This window comes from Leucopleurus acutus (assembly GCF_964270905.1).
Source record: "Leucopleurus acutus genome assembly, chromosome: 8".
Classification (NCBI taxonomy): domain Eukaryota; kingdom Metazoa; phylum Chordata; class Mammalia; order Artiodactyla; family Delphinidae; genus Leucopleurus; species Leucopleurus acutus.
This window is the reverse complement of record NC_139151.1, coordinates 96,121,664-96,144,716: the sequence shown is the minus strand read 5'-3', so window position 1 is coordinate 96,144,716 and position 23,053 is coordinate 96,121,664. Positions and strand designations below refer to the sequence as shown.

Here is a 23,053-nt window from a genome sequence, read left to right as displayed (position 1 = left end):
GAATCCAAATAAACCTTTGAGGGTGTCTCTGATTACTGTAGGACATTCAGGCTGTGTTTTACTGGAAATTAGATTTTCTTTTCTGAGCATTCTCCTCATAACAATTTGCTTTAGATGAAAACTATTTTTGAATCAAGAAATCTGAGCTAGTCTGGGATTTAAATTCTGCCTGGCAATCTCCTCAGTAATTTTTAGTGCATTTATTTTCTAGTGAACAAGTACTCACTTGTATATAATGTGGATTCTGGTACCTGTCAGATCAAAAGGGTCTTGAGCTGCAGCTATAAGCCAGACTCTCCAAGCACAGAAGGTTCTGCTTTTGACTCCTTACTTCCTCTGAGCCAGTCACTACTGTGGCTGGACCTGTACTTCACTCCAGTTACCTCTTAGTAGCACGTGTATTTACCCTGTGCTTATATATTTTTACTTGTATTAATCTTATTAAATCCTCACTACAAGACCAGTGAAGGAAATAAAGCAGATGGGAATTTTACAGATGACCAAAAGTGAAGCTTCTTGCCCATAGTCACACAGCTAGTTAGTGGTAATACCAAAAAATGAGGACGCTTCATTTAATTCTTGACCTTTTTATTTGTAGTTATTCATAGCCTTTCCTTTTCTGTCCTTTCCTTCTTTCATATGTTCTCATATATAGCAAGTCAGGTTTTAGCAGTAGTTGATTTTAAAATGATGTAGTGTTTTGAAAGGAAACTTACCCTACATACGAGGTTCTGTTTGCTTCGACATGAAAATGGATATTAATTCTTGGGTCTTCCATTTAGGTTTTTAATTCTCTTCATATTCTAGTAGAGGGGTGTGCTAATAAATTAAATTTGGTCTCTTTTGACAGCTTTCTGAAAAGGATATGAGCATGCTTGAGGAGAGGATTAAGCGGTCAGCAAAGAGGCCTTCTGCTGCACCAGTAAAACAGGTGGAAGAGAAACCTCAGCGCACACAGAGCATAAGCTCCAATACCAACATGCTACGCAAGGGACCAGCTGAGGACATGTCCTCCAGACTCAAGTATGTGGATGGAGATAGTTGTCTGAGAGCATCTCTGTGGACTTTGCCTTGTGTGCTTAGAGCTTATCCTGTAACATAATCTTGAGTTCTTGTAGCCATTATCATGCATGGCACAGTGTCTGGGTAAATGTCTTGTAACCAAATGTTAAATCCTTCAGTCTTCATTGTCTTTGTCTCAAAACCACTTCTAAATAGTCTTGTGCCTTCTTTCACTGCTTTTCCGTGGACAGAATTATGTATCGCACTTATAGGATGTAAGTACTGCCTGCTAATTTCTCATTAGCAGGGCTCTTATATCTTTCTAACTTCTGACTTGGATTCATCCCCTCTGGAGGGCTATTGGTGTAGACTTTATAACCAGGTAGAGGGTGTCCAAGTATCCCATGAATCAAGCCTTCCCTGAAAGTCCACTGGCTAGCAGAAGTGTCAACTCAATGTCATGTGGCTAAAATATGGGCTCACCTTCTTCCTTGTGTTATGTTTGGTCGTGCACAGGTTCCCATTCATCAGATAAGGCTGAGTAAAGTGCATGCAACCCAGAATGGGCTTAGGGACTCAAAAAACTGCCTTCTAAGCAAGATAGCTCTATTTTGGATCATATCATGAGTATAATTTTAACCAATTTGAATTTGGAGACTGTGAATATCTATTGCTTGGATGTAATGCTGGCCTGACCTGAGAGTGAATATTCCTAAAAAGAGGTGATTGACTGTCCCTCAAGTATAAAATTTACTGAACACTGCATGGGATGATGCTTATAATTAGAAAAACGTAAACACTGGTTAAATTGGTAGAAAAGAGCCAGGCAGTCTAGATATTTCTTGAATTTTTGCCCAGAAGTAGTGAGCTTTGAGTCAATATAAATATTCTTTATTATTTACTGCCCCAACTGGAATAGCGTACAAGGTTTGTTGGCTTTAGTGAACTAGAGAGAATACTTACAACTTGGCAGTACTGTAAGTACAAGCCAATCTTCTCTCTTAGGATATTCATGAACCAGTGTTGTTGCCCGTTGAAGGCACTTGCTTAGACTCAAGGACTTAAATCATTCAGGGGGGCTGAAACCAGAAGTTGAACATCTGTCTTGCAGCTTTGGGGCAGCTGGCAGTGCTACTCTTGCCCTTTGGTTAAAAAGTCTCTTTTAGTTCAGGAGCCTCCTTTTGCTTCCCTTAGCCAAGCCCGAAGCATGAGTGGGCATCCTGAGGCAGCCCAGATGGTTCGCCGAGAATTCCAGCTGGATCTAGATGAGATTGAGAATGACAATGGTACAGTCCGATGTGAAATGCCAGAACTTGTTCAGCACAAACTGGATGACATTTTTGAACCAGTCCTTATTCCTGAACCCAAGTAAGTTAACCCATTTCATTTAAGTATAAGCAGTTCATGATCCTCAGAGTGTATATGTTGAAAAGAGCTCTCTGTGCAGTTAGAACTTTTTAGAACAGATTACTCTCTGACTAATAGCAGTTCTTTACTAAAACCTGGATCTAGTGGGGAATTGCATAATTCCAACTCATTGGGATACCTTATAATAAAGATTGAATATTTTCCTTTGCTCCACTCTCTAGGATCCGGGCTGTTTCTCCGCACTTTGATGATATGCACAGTAATACAGCATCCACAATCAATTTCATTATCTCCCAAGTAGCCAGTGGTGACATCAACACAAGCATCCAAGCTCTGACACAGGTAATGGAGGTATTACCCATGACAGTCATTCCACTGGTGGCTACAGAGGCTGTAATAGTGATGGTTACACACTGGTTACAGTATTAAGGGAGGCAGGCAGTGTTCAGTACCTCCCTGATGAACAAAGTGCACAGGGACCTCTGCGAGGCATCACTTGCCTCACAGGATAGAGCTGTGATAGAGCCTTGCTTTTTACAGTTGCATTCTTTCACCAGAGGCTGAAAAACAGCAATTGGTAGGAACCAGCTCTCATGGAACTTTCTTAGATTTTGGTGGGCAGAGACAAACAAATAAAATATCAGTAACTGCTGTGTAAATATAACTCAAATGGGGTGATGGGAGAGAGGGAACTAAGTACTAGTTACTTAGATTGGTGGTCAGGGTTCAAGCAGAGGTCAGCTACTACAAAAACTCTAGGGTAGGAATGACCTTGGTGTGGTCCAGGAAACAGTACAGGCCCATGTGCCTGGAACTTAGTGGTGAAAAGAGAGAATGGTACATGAGATTTGAGAGGTGGATAGAGACCAGATCATGTGGCATTTTAAAAGCACTGAGGGAGGTTTTGGATTTTAAGTGTGATGGGAAGCCATTAGAGAATTTTGAGGAAAAAGAAGCTACATGTTTTTAAAAAACGTTTCTCTTCTTCCTCTGCTTCCCTTCCCTAACAGTCTAGTCATAAAGCCAGGAGGAGGGTAAAACAAGGTAGGCACCTACCTTGTAGCAAGGGGGTGGGAGTAGAGAGCCACAGTGGCCCAATGTTAGGGCAGTGGCCCAATGTTAGGGTCTTCAAGCCCAAACATTGTGAGGAGGCTGTCATTCAGGAGGGGTGACACACAGCCGGGAATCAGAGCCAAAGCAGAAAGAGGAAGATGTCCGTGGGGGGAGCCAGTGTGGCATGAGGAGGACATCCATGTGTGTTGGAGGGGAGCAGGGTGGCATGCAGCTGGCTCAGAAAAGGGAGTCAGAGCCAAAGCAAAAGATGTGGGCCTGGGGAACAGCTGGTGGCAGAGGTGGGAGATTGGTTACAAACAAAGGGATTGGTCAAATAAATAAATATAATAAGGAAAATGGGAGCCAAGTTTCTTACTGTCAGAGAAGGGTGATACAAATATGGAAGGACAAGAAAATAGAAACTCTGGTGTTGGACCGGAATTAGATGTGTCAGTATGAACTCATGGTTTTCAATACACAGATGTAGAAATAAATATCAGTGTAAATGTATGTGCGTATGTATATATGTGGTATATAAATGTATGTTACAGATGATATGCATATATTCCCTAGCTCTTTTCACTGAGAGGACCTGAGAACAGCAACACCCCAACAGCAGTGAGCACCCCCAGATCTTGTCTCCTAAATACCACTTTCCTCTAAAAGGAATAACAGGTCCTTAAGAAATGGCAGATTCCAGAGCTGAATCAGGGAAAGTACTGGATGATTCTGGAGTATCTTGTTGTGCTAGACAGCAAGGATAGGCTCAGAGAATTGTAGGGACATGTCAGAAGGACACACAGGCCAACTAGAACAGACTCCCTGTTGGAAGAGAGCACAGTTTGAAGATCAAAATAAATAATAATAGTAATGAGTTATAACCCCATAAAAAATACAATTTGTAAATTTATTGAATTTAATAAAATAGGAAACCACAAGTCCATGCACATATAAGCTAATTAAAAATTTGAAGAGAAATGGAATATTTAGTTTCATAGTACCTCTCCACAAAATACAAAGGACTAATATTTTAAAAGTACCCCCAAAATACAAAATACCAAGAATAATTTGACAGTAGAGAAGCCTAGCAGATAACCACCTTGAGTGATCGAAGTAAACATCATCAATCATATGACAAAATGAAATCATGTACCACCTGATAGGATCCAGTGGGAATTCTGCATTACTTCGCTGAGATTCCTGATGTCATCTATTCATGAGAAAACATCAGACAAGTGCAAATTGAGGGACATTTTCAAAATCTCAAGGTGAAGAAAGTCAAGGAAAGAATGAGGGAACTGGTCTAGAGTACATGATTCTAGACGGGCCTTTTCACTATAAAGAACTTAATTGGGGCAACTGGAGAAAATGGGATAGAGCCTGAGGATTAGGTGGTAGTAACATCAGTATTCCTGACTTTGATCCTTATATCATGATTATGAAAGAGCATGTCTTATTAAGAAGAAATATATGATGGGACTTCCCTGGTGGTCCAGCGGGTAAGACTCCACACTCCCAATGCAGGGGGCCCAGATTCGATACCTGATCTGGGAACTAGATCCTGCATGCATGCCACAGCTAAGTTCGCATGCTGCAACTAAGAAGCCCGCATGCCGCAACTAAGAAGTGCACATGCTACAACTAAAGATCCTGCGTGACGCAACTAAGACCCGGTGCAGCCAAAATAAATAAATGAATAAATATTAAAAAAAAGAAATACATGCTGAAGTATCAAGAGGGTCATGGAGCATCAAACTGACAACTTGCAAATGATTCAGGATTTTAAAAAGTTCTTTTACTATACTTCCAACGTTTCTGTAATGTTTGAACTTATTTTAATTGGGGAAAAAGTCACTTCTGGCCACTCCATAGAGACCAGATTATAGGCAGGGCAAGAGTGGATTCTGGGAGGCCTGTTAGACTGTTAGGAAGCTGTGGTCGAAATTCATATGAAAGATATGTGCACTAGGACGATCATTGTGGAGAGGAAGAAAAGTGAATGGTTTCAGGGTATCTTTCAGAGGTAGAGTCCACAGGACTTGGTGATAGATTGGATATGAAATGTAAGGGAGGAGAGGAATCAATAGTAAGTCCTTGCTGTTTGGCTTGAGCAACTGTGTGGATGGTGGTGCTGTGTACGGAGATGGAGAAGGATGGAGGAAGAGCAGGCTTGAGAGATTGGAAATCAAGAGATACGTCTTTGCTATGTTAGGTCTGAGCAGAAGGGCAGAACCGGAATCCCAGCACAAGGTTTTTGACGTTGCTTGACAAATAGTCTCCTGTTAACACTTTTGCTGTTGGAAGAAAACAAATGGCGGGGAGTCTGGAAAACAGCAACTTGAATACATGCATCCCTGTTGCCTTTCTCTATCAACTTCAATCCAAACTCATTTGCCTTTTCTGAGCAGAGGAGCTGGCAGGTCTGGTGGGTAGTATCTGAAGTGTCTAAGCAAATCTCAAGCTCTGTCTGGTACACGTACAAGACTTTTCCCATATGGGCCTAAGGAAAACCTGAGGTTCAATAGTGCAGAGCCCAGAGAAGAGGATCAAAACACCAGAAATCCTGGAGAGAGATCTCTCTTCATCTGTGGAGATCGGTAGGTGCCCTAAAGGAAGGGCAGTGGTGGCTTATGTGAGTGTTAATAGGAGTACCTGGTGTTCTCCCTTGCCCCTAAGGAACTACAGGGAGCTGAACAAAAGGGCTGAATTCACTCTCTGAGGCTGGCAATTCTCTGACTTTTGTACCTTAAGAGACCAAACAGAAATGCCTGCTCTTGGTACTTTGCCAAACGACTGACAGCTTGCCAGTTGGTATACCACAAACCTACAAGGGCAGAAATGCTCTATCTCCCATTTATTGCCATTGTTGAGGGTTTCCAAAAGGTAGACCCAAGACTGAATCTTGAATATGTAAAGAGTAATAACATGCCTTAAGGCACCCAGTAACTGGGAAGAAGAATAAAACAAAATAACCAGAAGAGCAATGTCCTGGCAAAATGAAATTGCTAACGGAGATAAGATGACCACAATGGGGAAGGGCATGGGGTGCAGAAAGATTCTTCCAAGCAAAAAAAATATGATTTTAGAGTTTTAAAAAATTGAGTAGATGGACTGAAGGAGATAATGATCACTACAGAAACGGAATTAGTGACCTGAATGACAAGAGTGACAAGATCATTCAGTGCACAAAGGACCGTCTTTTAAACAAATGATGGTGGGAAAAATGTTTATCCACATGCAAAAGAATGAAGATGGACTCTTTTTTTTTTTTTTTTGCGATACGCGGACCTCTCACTGTTGTGGCCTCTCCTGTTGTGGAGCACAGGCTCCGGACGCGCACGCTCAGCGGCCATGGCTCACGGGCCCAGCCGCTCTGTGGCATGTGGGATCTTCCTGGACCGGGGCACGAACTCATGTCCCCTGCATCGGCAGGCGGACTCTCAACCACTGCGCCACCAGGGAAGCCCGAAGATGGACTTTTATACCATATGCAAAAATTAACTCAAAATGGATCAAAGACATAAATATAAGAGCTAAAACTATAAAACTCTTAGACGAAGACATAGGGGAAGACCTTCATATAGTGATTTTGGCAGTGATTTCTTGGATATGACACCAGGCAACTAAAGAAAAAATAATTAAATTGAATTTCATCAAAGTTAAAACATTGGATGTATCAAAGGACACTATCACAAGAATGAAAAGGCAACCTATAGAATGAGAGAAAATATTTGCCAATCATATATCTGATAAAGGATTAATATCCAGAATATATAAGGACTCCTATAACTCAATGACAAAAAAACAAAACCTAGTTCAGAAATTGACAAAGGACATGAATAGACATTTCTCTAAAGAAGATACACAAATATCCAATAAGCAAGTAAAAAGATGCTCACCATCATTAGTCATTAGGGAAATATAGATCAAAACCACAATGAGATACCACTTCACACCCATTAGGATTTTTTTTTTTTTAATGGGAAATAGCAAGTGTTTGCCAGGATGTGGAGAAACTGTAATCTGTGTGTATTGCCAGTGGGAACATAAAGTAGTGTAACCATTGTGAAAAATAGTTTAGCGGTTTCTCAAAAAGTTAAACATAGAATTACAATAAGATCCCCAGATCCCCTCCTAGAAAGCAGGGATTTAAGCAAATACTTGTGCACCAATGTTCACAGCAGCATTATTCACAATAGCCAAAAGGTGGAAACAATCCAAATGTCCATCAACAGATGAACAGATAAACAAAATGTGATGTGTATATATATTTATATATACATATATATATACACAATGGAATATTATTCAGTCATAAAGAAGAATGAAATTCTGACACATGCTACAACATGGATGAACCTTGAAAGCATTATGCTAAATAAAATTAATCAGGCACAAAGGGACAAACATTATATGATTCCACTTATTTGAGGTACCTAGAATAGCCAAATACAGAAACTAGAATAGAGTTTACCAAGGGCAGAAGGGTTGATAGAGAGTTATTATTTAATGGGTACAGATTCTGTTTGGGATAATGACAAAGTTCTGGAAATAGGGATGATGGTTATACAACATTGTGAATATACTTAATGTCATTGGATTGTATACTTAAAAGTGGTTAAAATGGTAAATTTTAGTTATATATATTTTACCGTAGTAAAAAAAATAAAACCCTGAGCAACAAAAAATTAAAGTACCTAGGAGTGATCAAGCAGTGTATAATATGTAAGACCTTGACAGAGAAAATTTTTAAGTTTTGTTGAATGACATTATTTTGTTGTGTTTCCAAATAAATAGAAATATACTGTGTTCTCAAGATTCAGGATTATAAAAATGCCAGCTTCTCCTCAAATAATATCTGTAAATTCAATGCCATTCCAATCAAAATCTTAAGTTTTTTTTCTGCAGTTGAGAAGCTGATTCTAAAATTTATATGGGAAATCAAAGGGCCTCAGAATAGCAAAGACAGTTTTATTTTAAGACAATTTTTTAAAATAAAAACTCAGTGGAGAGGATTTACATCACTGGGTATCAACAGTGATTATAGAGCCACTGTAATTAATTAAGTGTAGTACTGGCCCAGGGAAAAGCAGACAGACCATTGGGATGGAACAAAGAACCCAGAAATAGAATCACATCTAAAGGAAACTTAGAGCAGAGGAGTCATTAAAAATCTCTTAACAAATGCAAAAAGTAAAAGATATACTGACCAAATTCTTTGCTGATAACCCAACAAAATTTTTAGTAAATGATATTAATATCACAAAAATATTGGCTACTTGGAAAGTATGAAACACCCTCCTAACTAACTCTTTCATCAAAAAAAAAAAAAAAAAAACTCTTAGCAGTGAAGGAAAGCATTTCACTCTACCACTATACTCTGAAGCTACTGAACTCAGAAAAATATATTGCATGAAATGCATTTATTATTGAAGAAAGGATAAAGGAACTTATACTTAGAAATTCAAAAAATAAAAAATAAATCAAAAGAAATTTGAGAGTAGGTAATAATAAAGCTAAAATTCATGAAATAGATTTTAAAGATAAATCTAAAAGCAGGTTCTTGTTAAAAAAAATTAAAATTAAAAATTCTAGCCTGATTAGAGAGCAAAAATGTAAGTATCAGGGATGAAGAAGGAACCAACCATAGATGTGGAAGAGATTTTTTTTTTTAGATAAGATAACACACATGTAACCCTGTAGAAACTTGAAACAACTGATCCCCCTCCCAAATTTTTTGAAATAACCAAGGAATTTGGGGAGAGCATTAAAAAATAAGGAAGGCGGCTTCCCTGGTGGTGCAGTGGTTGAGAGTCCGCCTGCCGATGCAGGGGACACGGGTTCGTGCCCCAGTCCGGGAAGATCCCACATGCCGCGGAGTGGTTGGGCCCGTGAGCCATGGCCGCTGAGCGTGTGCGTCCAGGGCCTGTGCTCCGCAACGGGAGAAGCCAAAACAGTGAGAGGCCCGTGTACCACACACACACAAAAAAAAAAAAAAAAAAAAGGAAACCCAGAACCTAAAAAGAAAAGACAAATCTGATCATTTAAAAATTTTAAGATTTTAATCTGGAGAAATTTACGGTATACTGTCAATAAATGAGTGTTATATTGTGGAATATATTTGCATGTGACCATATGACTGATAAAGGATTAATAGCGACAGTAAACAGAACTCTTATTAACTCTTGAGAAAAAGAGAACCTAATAGAAAAAAAACTAACTCAAGGATATGAATAGGCAAATCACAGAAGATATCCAGCTGGCCAGTAAACACATGAAAAGATGTTCAGCACCTCCCCCGCCACAGAAACGCAAATTAAAGTAACAATAGATGATCACTTATTTTATTTGTTTATTATTATTTTTTTGGCCGCACTGTGCAGCATGCGGGATCTTAGTTCCCCAAACAGGGATCAAACCCTCACCCCCTGCATTGGGAGCATGGAGTCTTAACCACTGGACCACCAGGGAATTCCCAAGATAATCACTTTTAAACCATCAGAGTGACAGAAAGTAAAATGAGTAGTAAAACATACAGCTGATAGAGACGCTGAAAAAACAGTACTCTCATACATTAAACATAGAAACGTGAATTACATGTTAGTGCCTTTTTAAAGAAAGCAATATAGTAATATCTATTATACAGTAATTTAAAATGTTTCATCCTTCAGCCTAAAAAGTTAAACTCTTGGTGCATTTTTTTTTTTTTAATTTATTTGACGGTGCCAGGTCTTAGCAGCACGCAGGGATCTTCGTTGCCGTGTGCAGAATCTTTGTTGCAGCTCATGGGATCTTTAGTTGTGGCATGCGGGCTCTTTTAGTTGCCGCATGTGGGAATCTAGTTCCCTGACCAGGGGCCGAACCCAGACCCCCTGCATTGGGAGCATGGAGTCTTAACCACTGGACCCATGGCAAGTCCCATTGGCGCACTTTTTTTTTTTAGAAATTAAAACACAAGTACCTTGGGATATATATACACAAAGATGTTTATTGTAACATTATTTATAGTGGACAAAATATCCAAACTGGAAACATGTTGAAACAGTCAGGGAATGATTAAGTTTTGGTATGTGCACATGTGGACTATTATGCAGCCTTTAAAAATAGAACCGTTTCTGTTGACTTTAGAGATTTTCATAATTTTCTGTTAGGAAGGCTAGATGCAGAGAAGTGTATGTACTATAAATATTCTTATGGAATAAACAGTGCCCTAAACCTTGACCCTATCTATGTGTGCATGTGTGGTTATAAATGATTCTGTGAACATGAAAGAATATATATCAGGTTGTTGATGTTAATTACCTTGGGAAAAGAGTAAGCCCCCCCTCCAAAAAAAAAATATTTTTTATTTTGCCCATGTTGAAACAGAATTGTTAAACAGTTCCAGTTATATAAAATTGTATGTGCTTATGGGTATACATGCATACAGAAATGAAAGTAGGACCACTGGCTTCCTCAACACCAGAGGGCACTATTCACATTGCAGTCTGTATAAATGGTGACCCCTGGAGTTGTGCAGTATAGCAGCCCTGCATGAAAGGATGGTCATGAAGATTATTGGCATGATTGTCTCAGGGTGTAATTTATGTAATCATAAAAATAAAGATCTTTTTACTGTGGTGAATAGGAAATACATGTTTTTCCCATAGTAACATTTTACCATTAGTGACAACCAGTCTACTGAACCAAAAAGAACCTGGATCCAGTTGTGGGAAACCTGAGTTTTTTGTTTTTGTTTTTTTTTTTAATTAATTAATTAATTTATTTATTTATTTTTGACTGTGTTGGGTCCTCGTTTCTGTGCGAGGGCCTTCTCTAGTTGCGGCAAGCAGGGGCCACTCTTCATCGTCGTGCCGCGCAGGCCTCTCACTATCGCGGCCTCTCTTGTTGCGGAGCACAGGCTCCAGACGTGCAGGCTCAGTAGTTGTGGCTCACAGGACCAGTTGCCCTGCGGCATGTGGGATCCTCCCAGGCCAGGGCTCGAACCCGTGTCCCCTGCACTGGCAGGCAGATTCTCAACCACTGCGCCACGAGGGAAGCCCGAAACCTGAGTTTTGAGTTTGAACTAAGTAGCCTGATCTTACTGAGCCTCACTTTTCTTATATGGTAAATGAAGATCTTACTCTCAGCCCTGTCTACCTCTTAGAGCTGTTGGAATGATCAAATGAGATAACGGGTATAAAAACACTATTTTTAATAAATTAGCATTTAAACATAAGGATTATTATTCCTTAAACTAGATGGTGAGCCTCTTAGAATAGGAGCTGCAGTTAATTCACCTAATAGTCTTGCTCTGTAAATATTTGTTAAATGATTGAGTCCCTAAGGACTAGTTATTTATATGTAAGGTGACTGGGTTTTTTCAAGCTAAAAAAAGCACTAGAAGTGCTTTGCTAATAAATATTACAGAGACTTACAGTGTATTCCTGCTACTTAGAAGTATGAAGCTTGGAAAATACATCTTGGATTTTTGTTATCAGATCGATGAGGTCCTGAGACAGGAAGACAAAGCAGAAGCTATGTCTGGCCATATTGATCAGTTTCTGATAGCCACGTTCATGCAGCTGAGACTCATCTACAACACACATATGGCAGATGAGAAACTGGAGAAGGATGAAATCATCAAGTTGTATAGCTGCATCATCGGCAACATGATTTCGGTAAGGACACCTCCGCAGATCATGAGCTTCCCTTCAGTCTCTCATCCCACCCAGGTTCTCAGGCCTGAGTTGGTTCAGATGTTCCAGTGAAACATGTCATGTGTGGAATTTTACATGTAAGCCATTGGCTACTTCCACTGGATGTTGGGCAACACTCCAGCTTACCTTGTTGTTAGGATACTTACAGACTACCTGAAATTCTGCTTCCTGCCAGTTTCTTCATCAGTCATGGTTGGGCCTTAGCTGGTTTTTCACAGATGACTGCTCACATTAAAAATACTTTTATAACAGGAAGGAAGCACACCAATTAATTTTGGCTATTCTTGGCGGTTTGGGAGAGTGTAGTGATTTTTATTTTTTCCTAATACTCTGAATTTTTATAAATACAATATAATTATTTATTAGAATATGCCACCCATGTTTATCTTCCTTGACCTGTATATTGAGTTTCATGCCTCTCTAACACAATTATGATTGGATAGCTGTTTCAGATAGAAAGCCTTGCCCGAGAGGCCTCCACTGGAGTTCTGAAAGACCTGATGCATGGCCTCATCACCTTAATGCTGGATTCTCGAATTGAAGATCTGGAGGAAGGGCAACAGGTGATCCGCTCTGTGAACCTCTTGGTGGTGAAAGTTCTGGAGAAGTCAGACCAGACCAACATCCTGAGGTATATCTGTACTCTGAGCATTAGAGCCTGCAACACCCTCTCTTTTGTCTACCCATAGAAACCAGGAGGCACTTAGATCAGTTGTAAGCTTAGGTTTGCCTGATAAGTTGATTTATTACTCTTCTCTTCCTCAAGAGAAGGTATTCCAATCTGAGACAGCAGTTAAAGCTAGTTAACAACTCAGTAAACCAGCCAGTATTATGAGTATTCTAGAGTAGGACTGTGGAGCTTGTCAGTTACCTTCTCTTCTGTGTACATTTCATGTACATTTCTTTCTTTCTTGGCTACCAGTGACAATGAAAAATAGTGACAAGCTTTACCATTTACCAAGTGGTAACTTACAAAGCTTAAATGATGTTTATTTTCTTAATGACTGTCAAGTAATCAAAGACAGTTCCTGATCCATGAGCTCTCAATTTCTCAGATAGATAAAGAATTCTTACACGTGGCTTTCTTTTTTTTCTTTTTTTTTATTTTTTATACAGCAAGTTCTTATTAGTTATCTGTTTTATACATATTAGTGTATATATGTCAATCCCAATCTCCCAATTCATACCACCCTCCGACCACTTTCCCCCCTTGGTGTCCATACGTTTGTTCTCTACATCTGTGTCTCAATTTCTGCCCTGCAAACCAGTTCATCTGTACCATTTTTCTAGATTGCACATATATGTGTTAATATACGATAATTGTTTTTCTCTTTCTGACTTACTTCACTCTGTATGACAGTCTCTGGGTCCATCCACGTCTCTACAAATGACCCAATTTCGTTCCTTTTTAATGGCTGAGTGATATTCCATTGTATATATGTACCACATCTTCTTTATCCATTTGTCTGTCGATGGGCATTTACCTTGCTTCCATGATCTGGCTATTGTAATTTACACTTGGCTTTCAATTACTGATTTTAATTGGAAAGCAGGTTTGAAACTTATTAATGCTGTTGTGTTGGGTTTGTTTTCTAGCGCCCTACTTGTTTTGCTCCAAGACAGCCTGCTAGCAACAGCCAGTTCTCCCAAATTCTCAGAGCTTGTTATGAAGGTGAAGTTGAAATAATTTGATCTCTTTCTTTCAAAGTGTGGGGAAAGAGGAGTTGGAACTTACTCAAATCAGTCAAGGCACACCTGAAAAATATATTTGCTCTCCATTTTTCCCTTCCTCCAATTTATACCCCTAGCTCAGGCCTAAAAAATTCCTGGCCTCAAACAGTGAAAAGGAAGAGCTATTTTGTAAATATCTCACCAGTTCTCCGAGAATCAAAAGGCAAGAAGTTTGATGAGACAAATTTCATTTCTTTTGGGGGAAAAGATATGTATAGATTTATAATATTTTGGTCTATTTTTGGAAGACTGCAAATGAACATATCTGTAACATTATACTACTGTTATTATACTGTAATAGTGTAAAGTATTTTGTCTCCTCGGGTTAGATTTGATTAGGTAATATGAACTACTCTACTCTCGGGTACCAAACAAACCCAAGACAGAATTTCCACGTTTTCTCATCGTTTAGGGCCCCATCTCTAGGGAGTGGGAAGGAGGAATGGAAATGGTCAGGTAGATGGCTTGTCACACGTTAGCCAGTGACATGGTTGAAGTAAATAAAACGGTTCGTGTTTAGCAGCTAAACTTGAAAGATGAGGTGCCACATTCATATCCCTGACCATCTTTTAGAAGTGATCCCAGAGCTTAGGGGAAATGAATGGTGACAGAGATTATCCTCATTCTTCAGTGACTCCTTTTGACTTTTGTTTCTTTTTTAAATAGTGTCTCTGGAGAATGGTTCGACTACTGCCTGATACCATCAACAGCATTAATCTGGACAGAATTCTTCTGGATATACACATTTTCATGAAGGTCTTCCCCAAAGAGAAACTAAAGCAATGCAAAAGTGAATTTCCCATAAGGACCTTAAAAACGCTGCTGCACACTTTATGCAAATTAAAAGGGCCCAAGGTGAGTGAGAACAGCAACCATTCCCAAGGGAACTTGAGAGAACGTCACAGATATGGCATCGCTGCCATTGAATGTGCACGTTTCTTCCTCAGATCCTAGACCACCTAACAATGATTGACAACAAGAATGAGTCAGAGTTGGAGGCCCACCTCTGCCGGATGATGAAGCACAGTATGGACCAGACCGGGAGCAAGTCTGATAAGGAAACAGAAAAGGGAGCATCTCGAATCGTGAGTGTCCTGACTTGAAAGATTGAGGAATGTGATCTTGTCAAAGGGATAAGCCACCGGAGCCTTTCTTTCTCAGGGCCTAAGATGAAGGCTCAGGGATTGGTCCAATCACCTTGACGTTTTCAAATATAAACTATAAGCTTGGGCTTTTTGTTCCTGAGAAAGGTTTCTGTGTCTGTGCCTAAGGTACTGGTCCCTAGATAAATCCACTGTGAGCTCTAATTAGGGAGGGACTTTCCTTATCAAGTTTAATTGAAAACCTGAGATTGTTAATGTTTCTGCTGCAGCCCCTGCAGCACTGGTGCTTCTGTTATTTGTAGGAACATACCTGGAAGGTCTGGATTTTGAGATATTTTCAGTTTTTATCCAACCACTGGTTCCTAATTAATACCTCAGGTCTAACCAATCATTCCTTCTTGTGTCTTTAGGATGAAAAATCATCAAAGGCCAAAGTGAATGATTTCTTAGCTGAGATTTTTAAGAAGATTGGCTCTAAAGAGAACACTAAAGAGGTGAGAGGGAAAGAGGTGAGAGGGAAAGGGTTGAGAGGGAAAGGGATCTGCTTTATGGAAAAGAGTCACTAACAGCCACCCCCACCTCTTCCTTTTTCTTGTTAACCAGGGCCTAGCAGAGTTATATGAATATAAGAAGAAATATTCAGATGCTGACATTGAACCATTTCTGAAAAATTCCTCACAGTTCTTCCAGAGCTATGTTGAGAGAGGCCTTCGGGTGATTGAGATGGAGAGGGAGGGCAAAGGCCGTATTCCCATTTCAACAGGTATGGTTTCCTCTGGTATCTCCAGGAATAAGCTCAAAATAGCTCCTAGCATCAGCCCCTGGAGGTTTTTGATGGGTTTACATTTATGTCCATGCACCTCAGTACTTAATGGTCACCAGTGATGCAGAGAGTAGTCAACTCTCAGTCACCTGCCTCGACCCATCGTCAGTGTCTGGCAATGGCAATGTTCTCTACCCTTCAAACAGTTCCTCTCCTGGGCTCCCGGTCCTCTGTGCTCTCTTGCTTTCCTCCTTCCTAGCTGCTATTCCCCCTTGGCCTCTCTGATAGATTGTTCCTCTCCCTGAACTCTTAATGTTGATGTCCCCCTGGATTCCATCCATGATTATCTCTTCTTTCTTACTCTCATCCCCTTAACTAATCCATCTACTCTCATCACTTTAAATACCATTTCTATGCCAGCAAAGCCCAATTTTGTCCGATGTCCAGCTCAGGCCTCCTTCCTGATCTCTGCTGATAGATCGTGCATGACACCTCGCTGGGTTTCTGGTATAGTAGACATCATAAACTCAGCGTGTCAAAGACCGAGCTCCTGATAACCCCCCAAAACCTGCTCCATTTGCATTTTCCTCCATCTCACTGGATGGAAACTTTGTCCTTCTAGTTTGCTCAGACCCCCAACTTTTGAGTATTCTCTTTTCTGCTGTCAGGAAATTCTTTTGGCTTTACTTAAAAAACACACAGAATCCACCCACACTTCTCATCTCCTTCACTGCCACTGCCCTGGTCTGAACAGCATCTTCTCTTACGTGGATTGCAGCGCTCTCCTGCACCATCTCCCCGCTGCCACTCTCGCCTCCCGGTAGTCATTTCCACACATAGCATCGAAACAGCAAGCCTCAGACATTTCCAAAGGCTCTCCCTTTCACTCAGCGGAGCAAAAAGCCTTGCAAGAAAGGCCTGTGAGGTCTGACATGATGTGGTCCCCTGATACCTCTAGAACTGCCTCTCTCCTACTCTCTCTGATTTCTGTTCCACTTCAGCCTCACCAGCCCCCTTGCTGTTCCTGGAACGCAGGCGTACACCTTCTTAGGGCCTTTGCACTGGCGGTTTCTTGTGTGTAGATTGCTGTTCTCCAGGACAGTCTTTGTTTCCTCCACATCTTTGTCACTGCCTCAGTGAGGCTTCATTTAAAATTTGCAACCTACCCCTCACCCCCCCATAGTACATAACCTCCTCTAACACACCATGTAACATAATGTTTATTAGATTAATTGTGTGATGTCCGTCTCTGCTAGAATTAAAAATCCACAAGGGTGGGAATTCCATGGCGGTCCAGTGGTTAGGACTCTGTGCTCTCACTGCTGAGGGCCTGGGTTCAATCCCTGGTCGGGGAACTAAGATCCTACAAGCTGTGTGGCAAATCAATCAGTCAATCCACAAGGGTAAAGATTTTTGTCCGTTTTGTTGCCTGGCACGTGGTGGGCATTCAGTAGGTATTTGTTTAATATATGAGAGAATGCTTATCCTGATGTTAAGCTGAAATATTACTGTCCCCCCAGTGAAAACGCCTATACTGGAGAGTTACTGCTCAAGGACCTAGGGACAAAAGGAAGATTTAGGAGGTATCAGTTACAAAAGATAGCTGTCAAGAGCCTTAAACCAAAAAAAAGGCCCAGCTGCTGAAGTTCCCTCATCATGCAGAGTACAGCCCTCACATTGGTCCTGCATTTAGTTCTTATCTGAGTTCGGTGAAGCTCACCTACTCTTACATTCTAAAATTTGTTTGCCTGTGAAACTGTTCCTGTGTGGTTTTCAGATTCCAGTCATGTTCTCTCTCACCATGTATCTTTCTAAGCTGCAGGGTCAATTGTATTCTCTTACATTGTTTCTTTTTGTTGCTCTTGTTTTTTCTTTGTTTTTTAATATTTTTCTAACATTTATTTATTTATTTATTTGGCTGTGCCGGGTCTTAATTGCGGCACGCAGGATCTTTGATGCCGTGTGCAGAATCTTCGTTGCAGCATGTGAGATCTTTAGTTTCGGCATGCATGTGGGATCTAGTTCCCTGACCAGGGATCAAACCCAGGCCCCCTGCATTTGGAGCGTGGAGTCTTAGCCACTGGACCACCAGGGAAGTCCCTTTGTTGTTTGTTTGTTTTTCCAATAGTTGTTCTTGTTTTCAACACCTTAAATTACCCCTCTCGGAAACCTGGAGTCTGTTTCTTTTTTTTTTTTTTTTGGAGTCTCTTTCTTGAAGCACAGCGAGCAGTGTCCAGTAGCCACATATGGACATCCCATCGTTGAGCTGATCAGGGTAGAGCCTCCGTTTCTCATTTCCAGAGTCCTTTCTTGTGATGTTCAACATTTGCAACACAAGCGTGTAACCCCACTGGTAACTGAATGCCTTAAAGTGTTCAGTCTTCTCTTATTGCTGCCTTTTGCATTAGTCTTCATTTTTCACCCTCTCAGAGTGTTCTCATCTCTACATTAAAAGATTCCTTTTTCCCTAGAGTAACCTCTTTTACTTTTCAGTTTACCGTTTTTCTTCGCAGTACTTTATCTTTTGACTAATATAATGCCTTTTCATTGATATCAAACTGGATATTTTAAATGCCTGCATTTTGTGATTGTTCCTTCTCAGAAATTTAGAACTGTGATGGATTTTGGTTCGGTTTGGTTTGGTTTGGTTTGGTTTTGGTTTCCCCTCTGCTGCCAGAATACTGATCTCGGATGCTCCAGTTCCTGCCCCTCCTTTGTTGGACACCGCAGTTTACCCCTCTTCCTTATGAATAGACAGTAGCCTTGAGCTCCTTGCTGTCCTCCCCAGTTTGAATAAGAGCTTTGCCCTGTGTATCACCTGGTCCAAACCTAGTCTAATTCTTGCAAACATTTAAAGTCCTTAGGGGGACTTCCCTGGTGGCGCAGTGGTTCAGAATCCGCCTGCCAGCTCAGGGGGCACAGGTTCGAGCCCTGGTCTGGGAAGATCCCACATGCCGCGGAACAACTAAGCCCATGTGCCACAACTACTGAGCCTGTGCTCTACAGCCCGCGAGCCACAACTACTGAATCCTGTGCACCGCAGCTACTGAGCCCGCATGCTGCAACTACTGAAGCGTGCATGCCTAGAGCCTGTGCTCTGCAACAAGAGAAGCCACTGCAATGAGAAGCGCGGGCACCGCAATGAAGAGCAGCCCCCACTCGCCGTAACTAGAGAAAGCCCGCGCGCAGCAACGAAAACCCAACACAGCCCAAAAAAATAAAGATGAAATAGCAATAATTCTTCAAAAAAAAAGTAAAATAAAATAAAGTTCTTAGATTCTTCACTTGGGCACTTACCATATACTCAGGAGTAGCTTAGGCTCTTTGGATTGCCCAGGTCAGCCGTGGGATTGTAAGAATACAACCCCTGCATAGCTCAGGATGTAGATGGATGGTCCAACTTAACATTCAGTGCCCGTCTCCATTAGTTCTGGAAGTTCTCATTAAGCGTATCTTGTATATTTAAGAGCACCCTTTATCACCAACTCCAGGTAGATTCTTGTGGATTTTTTTAGTCTTCAAGTACAGTGGTGATATTCAAGGTCCAAATTGTTCCCTTTGGTGGGAGGTTAACGAGGGCAGTCGGGGTGGGGGTGTGTATATCTGAATATTCCTTCTATATTTCCTACTTAGGCATCTCCCCCCAGATGGAAGTCACATGTGTGCCCACTCCCACAAGCACAGTGTCCTCCATAGGTAACACAAATGGAGAAGAGGTGGGACCATCTGTCTACCTGGAAAGGCTAAAAATCCTGCGACAGCGATGTGGTCTGGACAATACAAAGGTACTGCTCCTCTCCTTCTGTGTGGGGCAGGGAGGGCGATGACCAGCAGGTCAGGGACAGGCTGGCCAGAGGAGCAGCATTTCCAGCCTCAGTGTATGTTGCTCCAGAGCCACATCCTGACCTGACTGGACAATGTTTCTTCTTCTCTCAACAGCAAGATGACCGACCTCCGTTGACCTCTTTGCTTTCCAAACCAGCAGTTCCTACCGTTGCCTCTTCCACAGACATGCTGCACAGCAAACTCTCGCAGCTCCGGGAGTCACGGGAGCAGCACCAGCATTCAGATCTGGATTCCAACCAGACTCACTCTTCAGGAACCATGACTACATCCTCCTCCTCCACAGCTAACATTGATGACTTGAAAAAAAGACTGGAGAGAATAAAGAGCAGTCGCAAATGAAGCCGCCCCACTCCCCTGGCACCCTGCAGCTTTAGTTTACTAAACTAGGAGTCCTCATAGTTAAAGTGGCCTTGGCAGGCCTAGTGTACACAAACTGGTTGTATGTATCATACCGTGGACCTGGGGGAGGAGTCGTTGTGGCACAAGTCTTTGCACATCCTCCGCTTCTCTCCGCCAGCATCCTGCCTCTCTAGAAGACTGTCTGTGTCTTAGTTTAGTGTACAGACCTGTAAACAGCTGCCCTTCTCTCAGCTCAGACTAATTTCCATATCCTTTTTCTTTTATTTTTAATTGCTCATTTGTAAAATTGTCCTAATCTTTCCTAGCTTTTAACTATTAGAAACGCTTTACTAGTTTTCCTTTGAGTTTGTGAGCTCTTCTCCTTGTAGCCCTGAAGGGTCACTGTATTCTATATGAATGCATGGCATGATACAACTAATTTAAGAGTCTTTTATAAATAAAGTTTGCATTAACTATAACTGTGTCCCAAGATGCTCCGTATCTGGGAGTGTTGGGCAGCTCTCCATCACCTGTTCTTGGGACCAGCTGGGTATTCAGCCAGTTAGAGAAAGGTTCATAATTGCTGCTTAAGGAGCTCTACCTTTTCTTGGCTCACAGACTTGGTCCTTTCACTCCTTTGGAATAAGAGGCACTCACCTCTCCTGCTTTCTGCATGCAACTCCTAGGGGAGCAGAGAAATCTCATTCTTCCCTGTTTCGAGATTTTGGTCACGACTTCCATCCCATCATCAATCACCATGGTTCCAAGGAGCTCTTAGGCTCCCTACTACTTTTACTGCCCAAGTGCATATGACATTGTACCCAGGGATTAGCTGGGCTACAGTGGCTGTCACACCACAACTAGATTTGGGGTCGTCTGACTAAAGGAGTACAGAGAGCATAGGGGCTTCCTGCCTGGTTAGCAGAGTCTCTGAATCTAGACTAACAGTTCCTTCACACTCAGTAAAGACTAGAAATAAACAGGATTCACATCTGCAATAACATTCCACAAGACCTCCTTCCACAGTCAGAAAACATTGTCCAAAGGAACTTTTCTACACCACTTTTTACTGAACTGGTGTTAGAAATGAAAGGTTGATGAAAAATTAGTCCTGTATTGATTCTAGTCATGATTTTGAGATGGCTCCTGTGCTGCCTGAAATAAGAAATTAAACTTGCCTCTCTCCCTTTTAATGCACACAGGAAGTAGGCCTTCACTGAAGGGAAGATAGAGGAGTTCGTTGCTGTAGAGAAGGAACACATTTAGAAAGAATGGCTGTGCTTGGGTCTGGAATTAGCACAGCTAATTTGAAAAACCAAAATCCAGCAGTCTTGCGAGAATGTGCGCCCTTGTTTAAAATCCAGATTTTGGAGTATTACAACTAACTTTTAATCCCTTCCCCCTGCTCTGGTTAAAGCTCAGGGCTGTCAAGATCCTGCAAGCTCACTGAGTTCCCAGTTTTACCCTGGTTTCTGGTCAACTAGAACCGAAGAATGAGGACAAGGAACTCAGTCCTAATTTTCTCTTCCCTGATGTACTAAAAAATGGGAATGGAAAAAAAGGGGAGGGGAGGGGGGTGAAGGTTACCTGCCTTAAGTCCCTTCCTGCTTTAAGCCATGATATCTAAAGATCTTAGATCCTAGGCCGAGAAGGTGACCACAAGGCACCCGTGCTCCACCCCATCCAAGCCCAGGGGTGAGACTTCTCAACAGTCCTCCAGACGGTCACCAAGTGATCAGCACCTCACACCAGTGGCAACTCGCTGTCACACATTATCGTAGGCTGTAGTGCCTGCTTCCCCGAGTCATAAATGCACCCAACAGGAAGAGCAATACACCAATGTCAGCCAGAAACTCTGGAGCTACGTGGAAGGGCAACGATGTGTCAGAGCCGTGCTCCATCCCAGACAGTAACCTCTGCCATCAGTAACCTTGAAGAATGTGCTGTGAAAAGGCATCTTGAAAGTTCTGTGACTCCTAAGATTTTGCCCAAACCCTGTAAGAATCCACTTCTACATCTTCTTGTTCCCATTTCTCAGAAAAACAAATTACTCAATTCTGATAACTGCTGTGAGAGTAGAAACTCCAGGAAGCAGCAACTCCAACACTATGCTATTTCAGAGACCAGAGAGGGAAGTGGGAAGTGGCAGAGGAACTTCACCATGCCAGGCAGTAGTGAGAATAAAAGCAGCCGTGACTTAACAGAGAGCTGACCAGGTACCAGGCATTTTGCTAAGTACACATGCAAATGACCTTATTTAATCCTCAAAACCTTATTAGGTAAGTAATGTCATTATATACATCTTATACGTAAGGGAACTGAGGCTCAGGGAGGTCAAGTGACATAACCATGGTTATCCCCCCACCCCCCTTTCTTTTGGTCATGCATGCTGCGTGGCTTGTGGAATCCTAGTTCCCTGACGAGGGATGGAACCTGGGCCCTGGCATTAGAAGTACGGAGTCCTAACCACTGGACCACCAGGGAGTTCCCGTGATTATCCCTTTTAAGGCTGGAGCCAGAATATGAACCCAGGCAGTCTGGTGCTAGGGCCCCTACTCAGAACTGCTATCCCACAACCCTTGCGAGTGAAGACACTTAAAATACTGAGCCTTTGGGCGGCACAGATCTGATTTTTTTTTTTTTTTTTTTTTGCGGTACACGGGCCTCTCACTGTTGTGGCCTCTCCCGCTGCGGAGCACAGGCTCCGGATGCGCAGGCTCAGCGGCCATGGCTCACGGGCCCAGCCGCTCCGCAGCATGTGGGATCTTCCCGCACCGGGGCACGAACCTGCGTCCCCTTGCATCGGCAGGCGGACTCTCAACCACTGCGCCACCAGGGAAGCCCTGATATTTTAATAACATAAGAAAGATGTAACTACTCCCCACCTCACTAGCCTACCCTCCTCCAGCCTCTTCTCTGGTCCCAGAACAGCTCTTCACAGCCTAAAGTGGCTAAAAGCACAGGCTTCAGTTTCTCCTATATTTCAAGTCAGACTTTGACCCTTCTTAGCCATGTGACCTTGGACAAGGAACTTCTCCAAGTCTCAGTTTACTACCTTTTGTGAGGATTAAATGAAATAATCTATTAAAGCCCCAAGTCTGGAACATTTTAAATGCTCATAAATTCAGGCTGCCATCTCCCCTCTCACT

The 23,053-nt window shown here is 41.9% G+C and overlaps 1 protein-coding gene across 2 annotated transcripts in view; it reads left to right on the top strand.

Annotated features, from left to right (window-relative positions):
* The window catches only part of CKAP5 (cytoskeleton associated protein 5), a 109,495-nt gene extending 86,447 nt beyond the window's left edge, over positions 1-23,048 (top strand). For both annotated transcript variants that reach the window (XM_082844028.1, XM_082844029.1), the window contains exons 33-44: positions 851-1,023; positions 2,197-2,370; positions 2,592-2,712; positions 11,904-12,083; positions 12,566-12,753; positions 13,719-13,794; positions 14,520-14,708; positions 14,801-14,938; positions 15,367-15,450; positions 15,560-15,719; positions 19,353-19,504; positions 19,659-23,048. In XM_082844028.1, coding sequence (XP_082700154.1) covers positions 851-1,023; positions 2,197-2,370; positions 2,592-2,712; positions 11,904-12,083; positions 12,566-12,753; positions 13,719-13,794; positions 14,520-14,708; positions 14,801-14,938; positions 15,367-15,450; positions 15,560-15,719; positions 19,353-19,504; positions 19,659-19,904 — 1,881 coding nt within the window. In that variant the 3' untranslated portion in view covers positions 19,905-23,048. The remainder of the gene's footprint in view (positions 1-850; positions 1,024-2,196; positions 2,371-2,591; positions 2,713-11,903; positions 12,084-12,565; positions 12,754-13,718; positions 13,795-14,519; positions 14,709-14,800; positions 14,939-15,366; positions 15,451-15,559; positions 15,720-19,352; positions 19,505-19,658) is intronic.
* Positions 23,049-23,053: the final 5 nt, after the last annotated feature.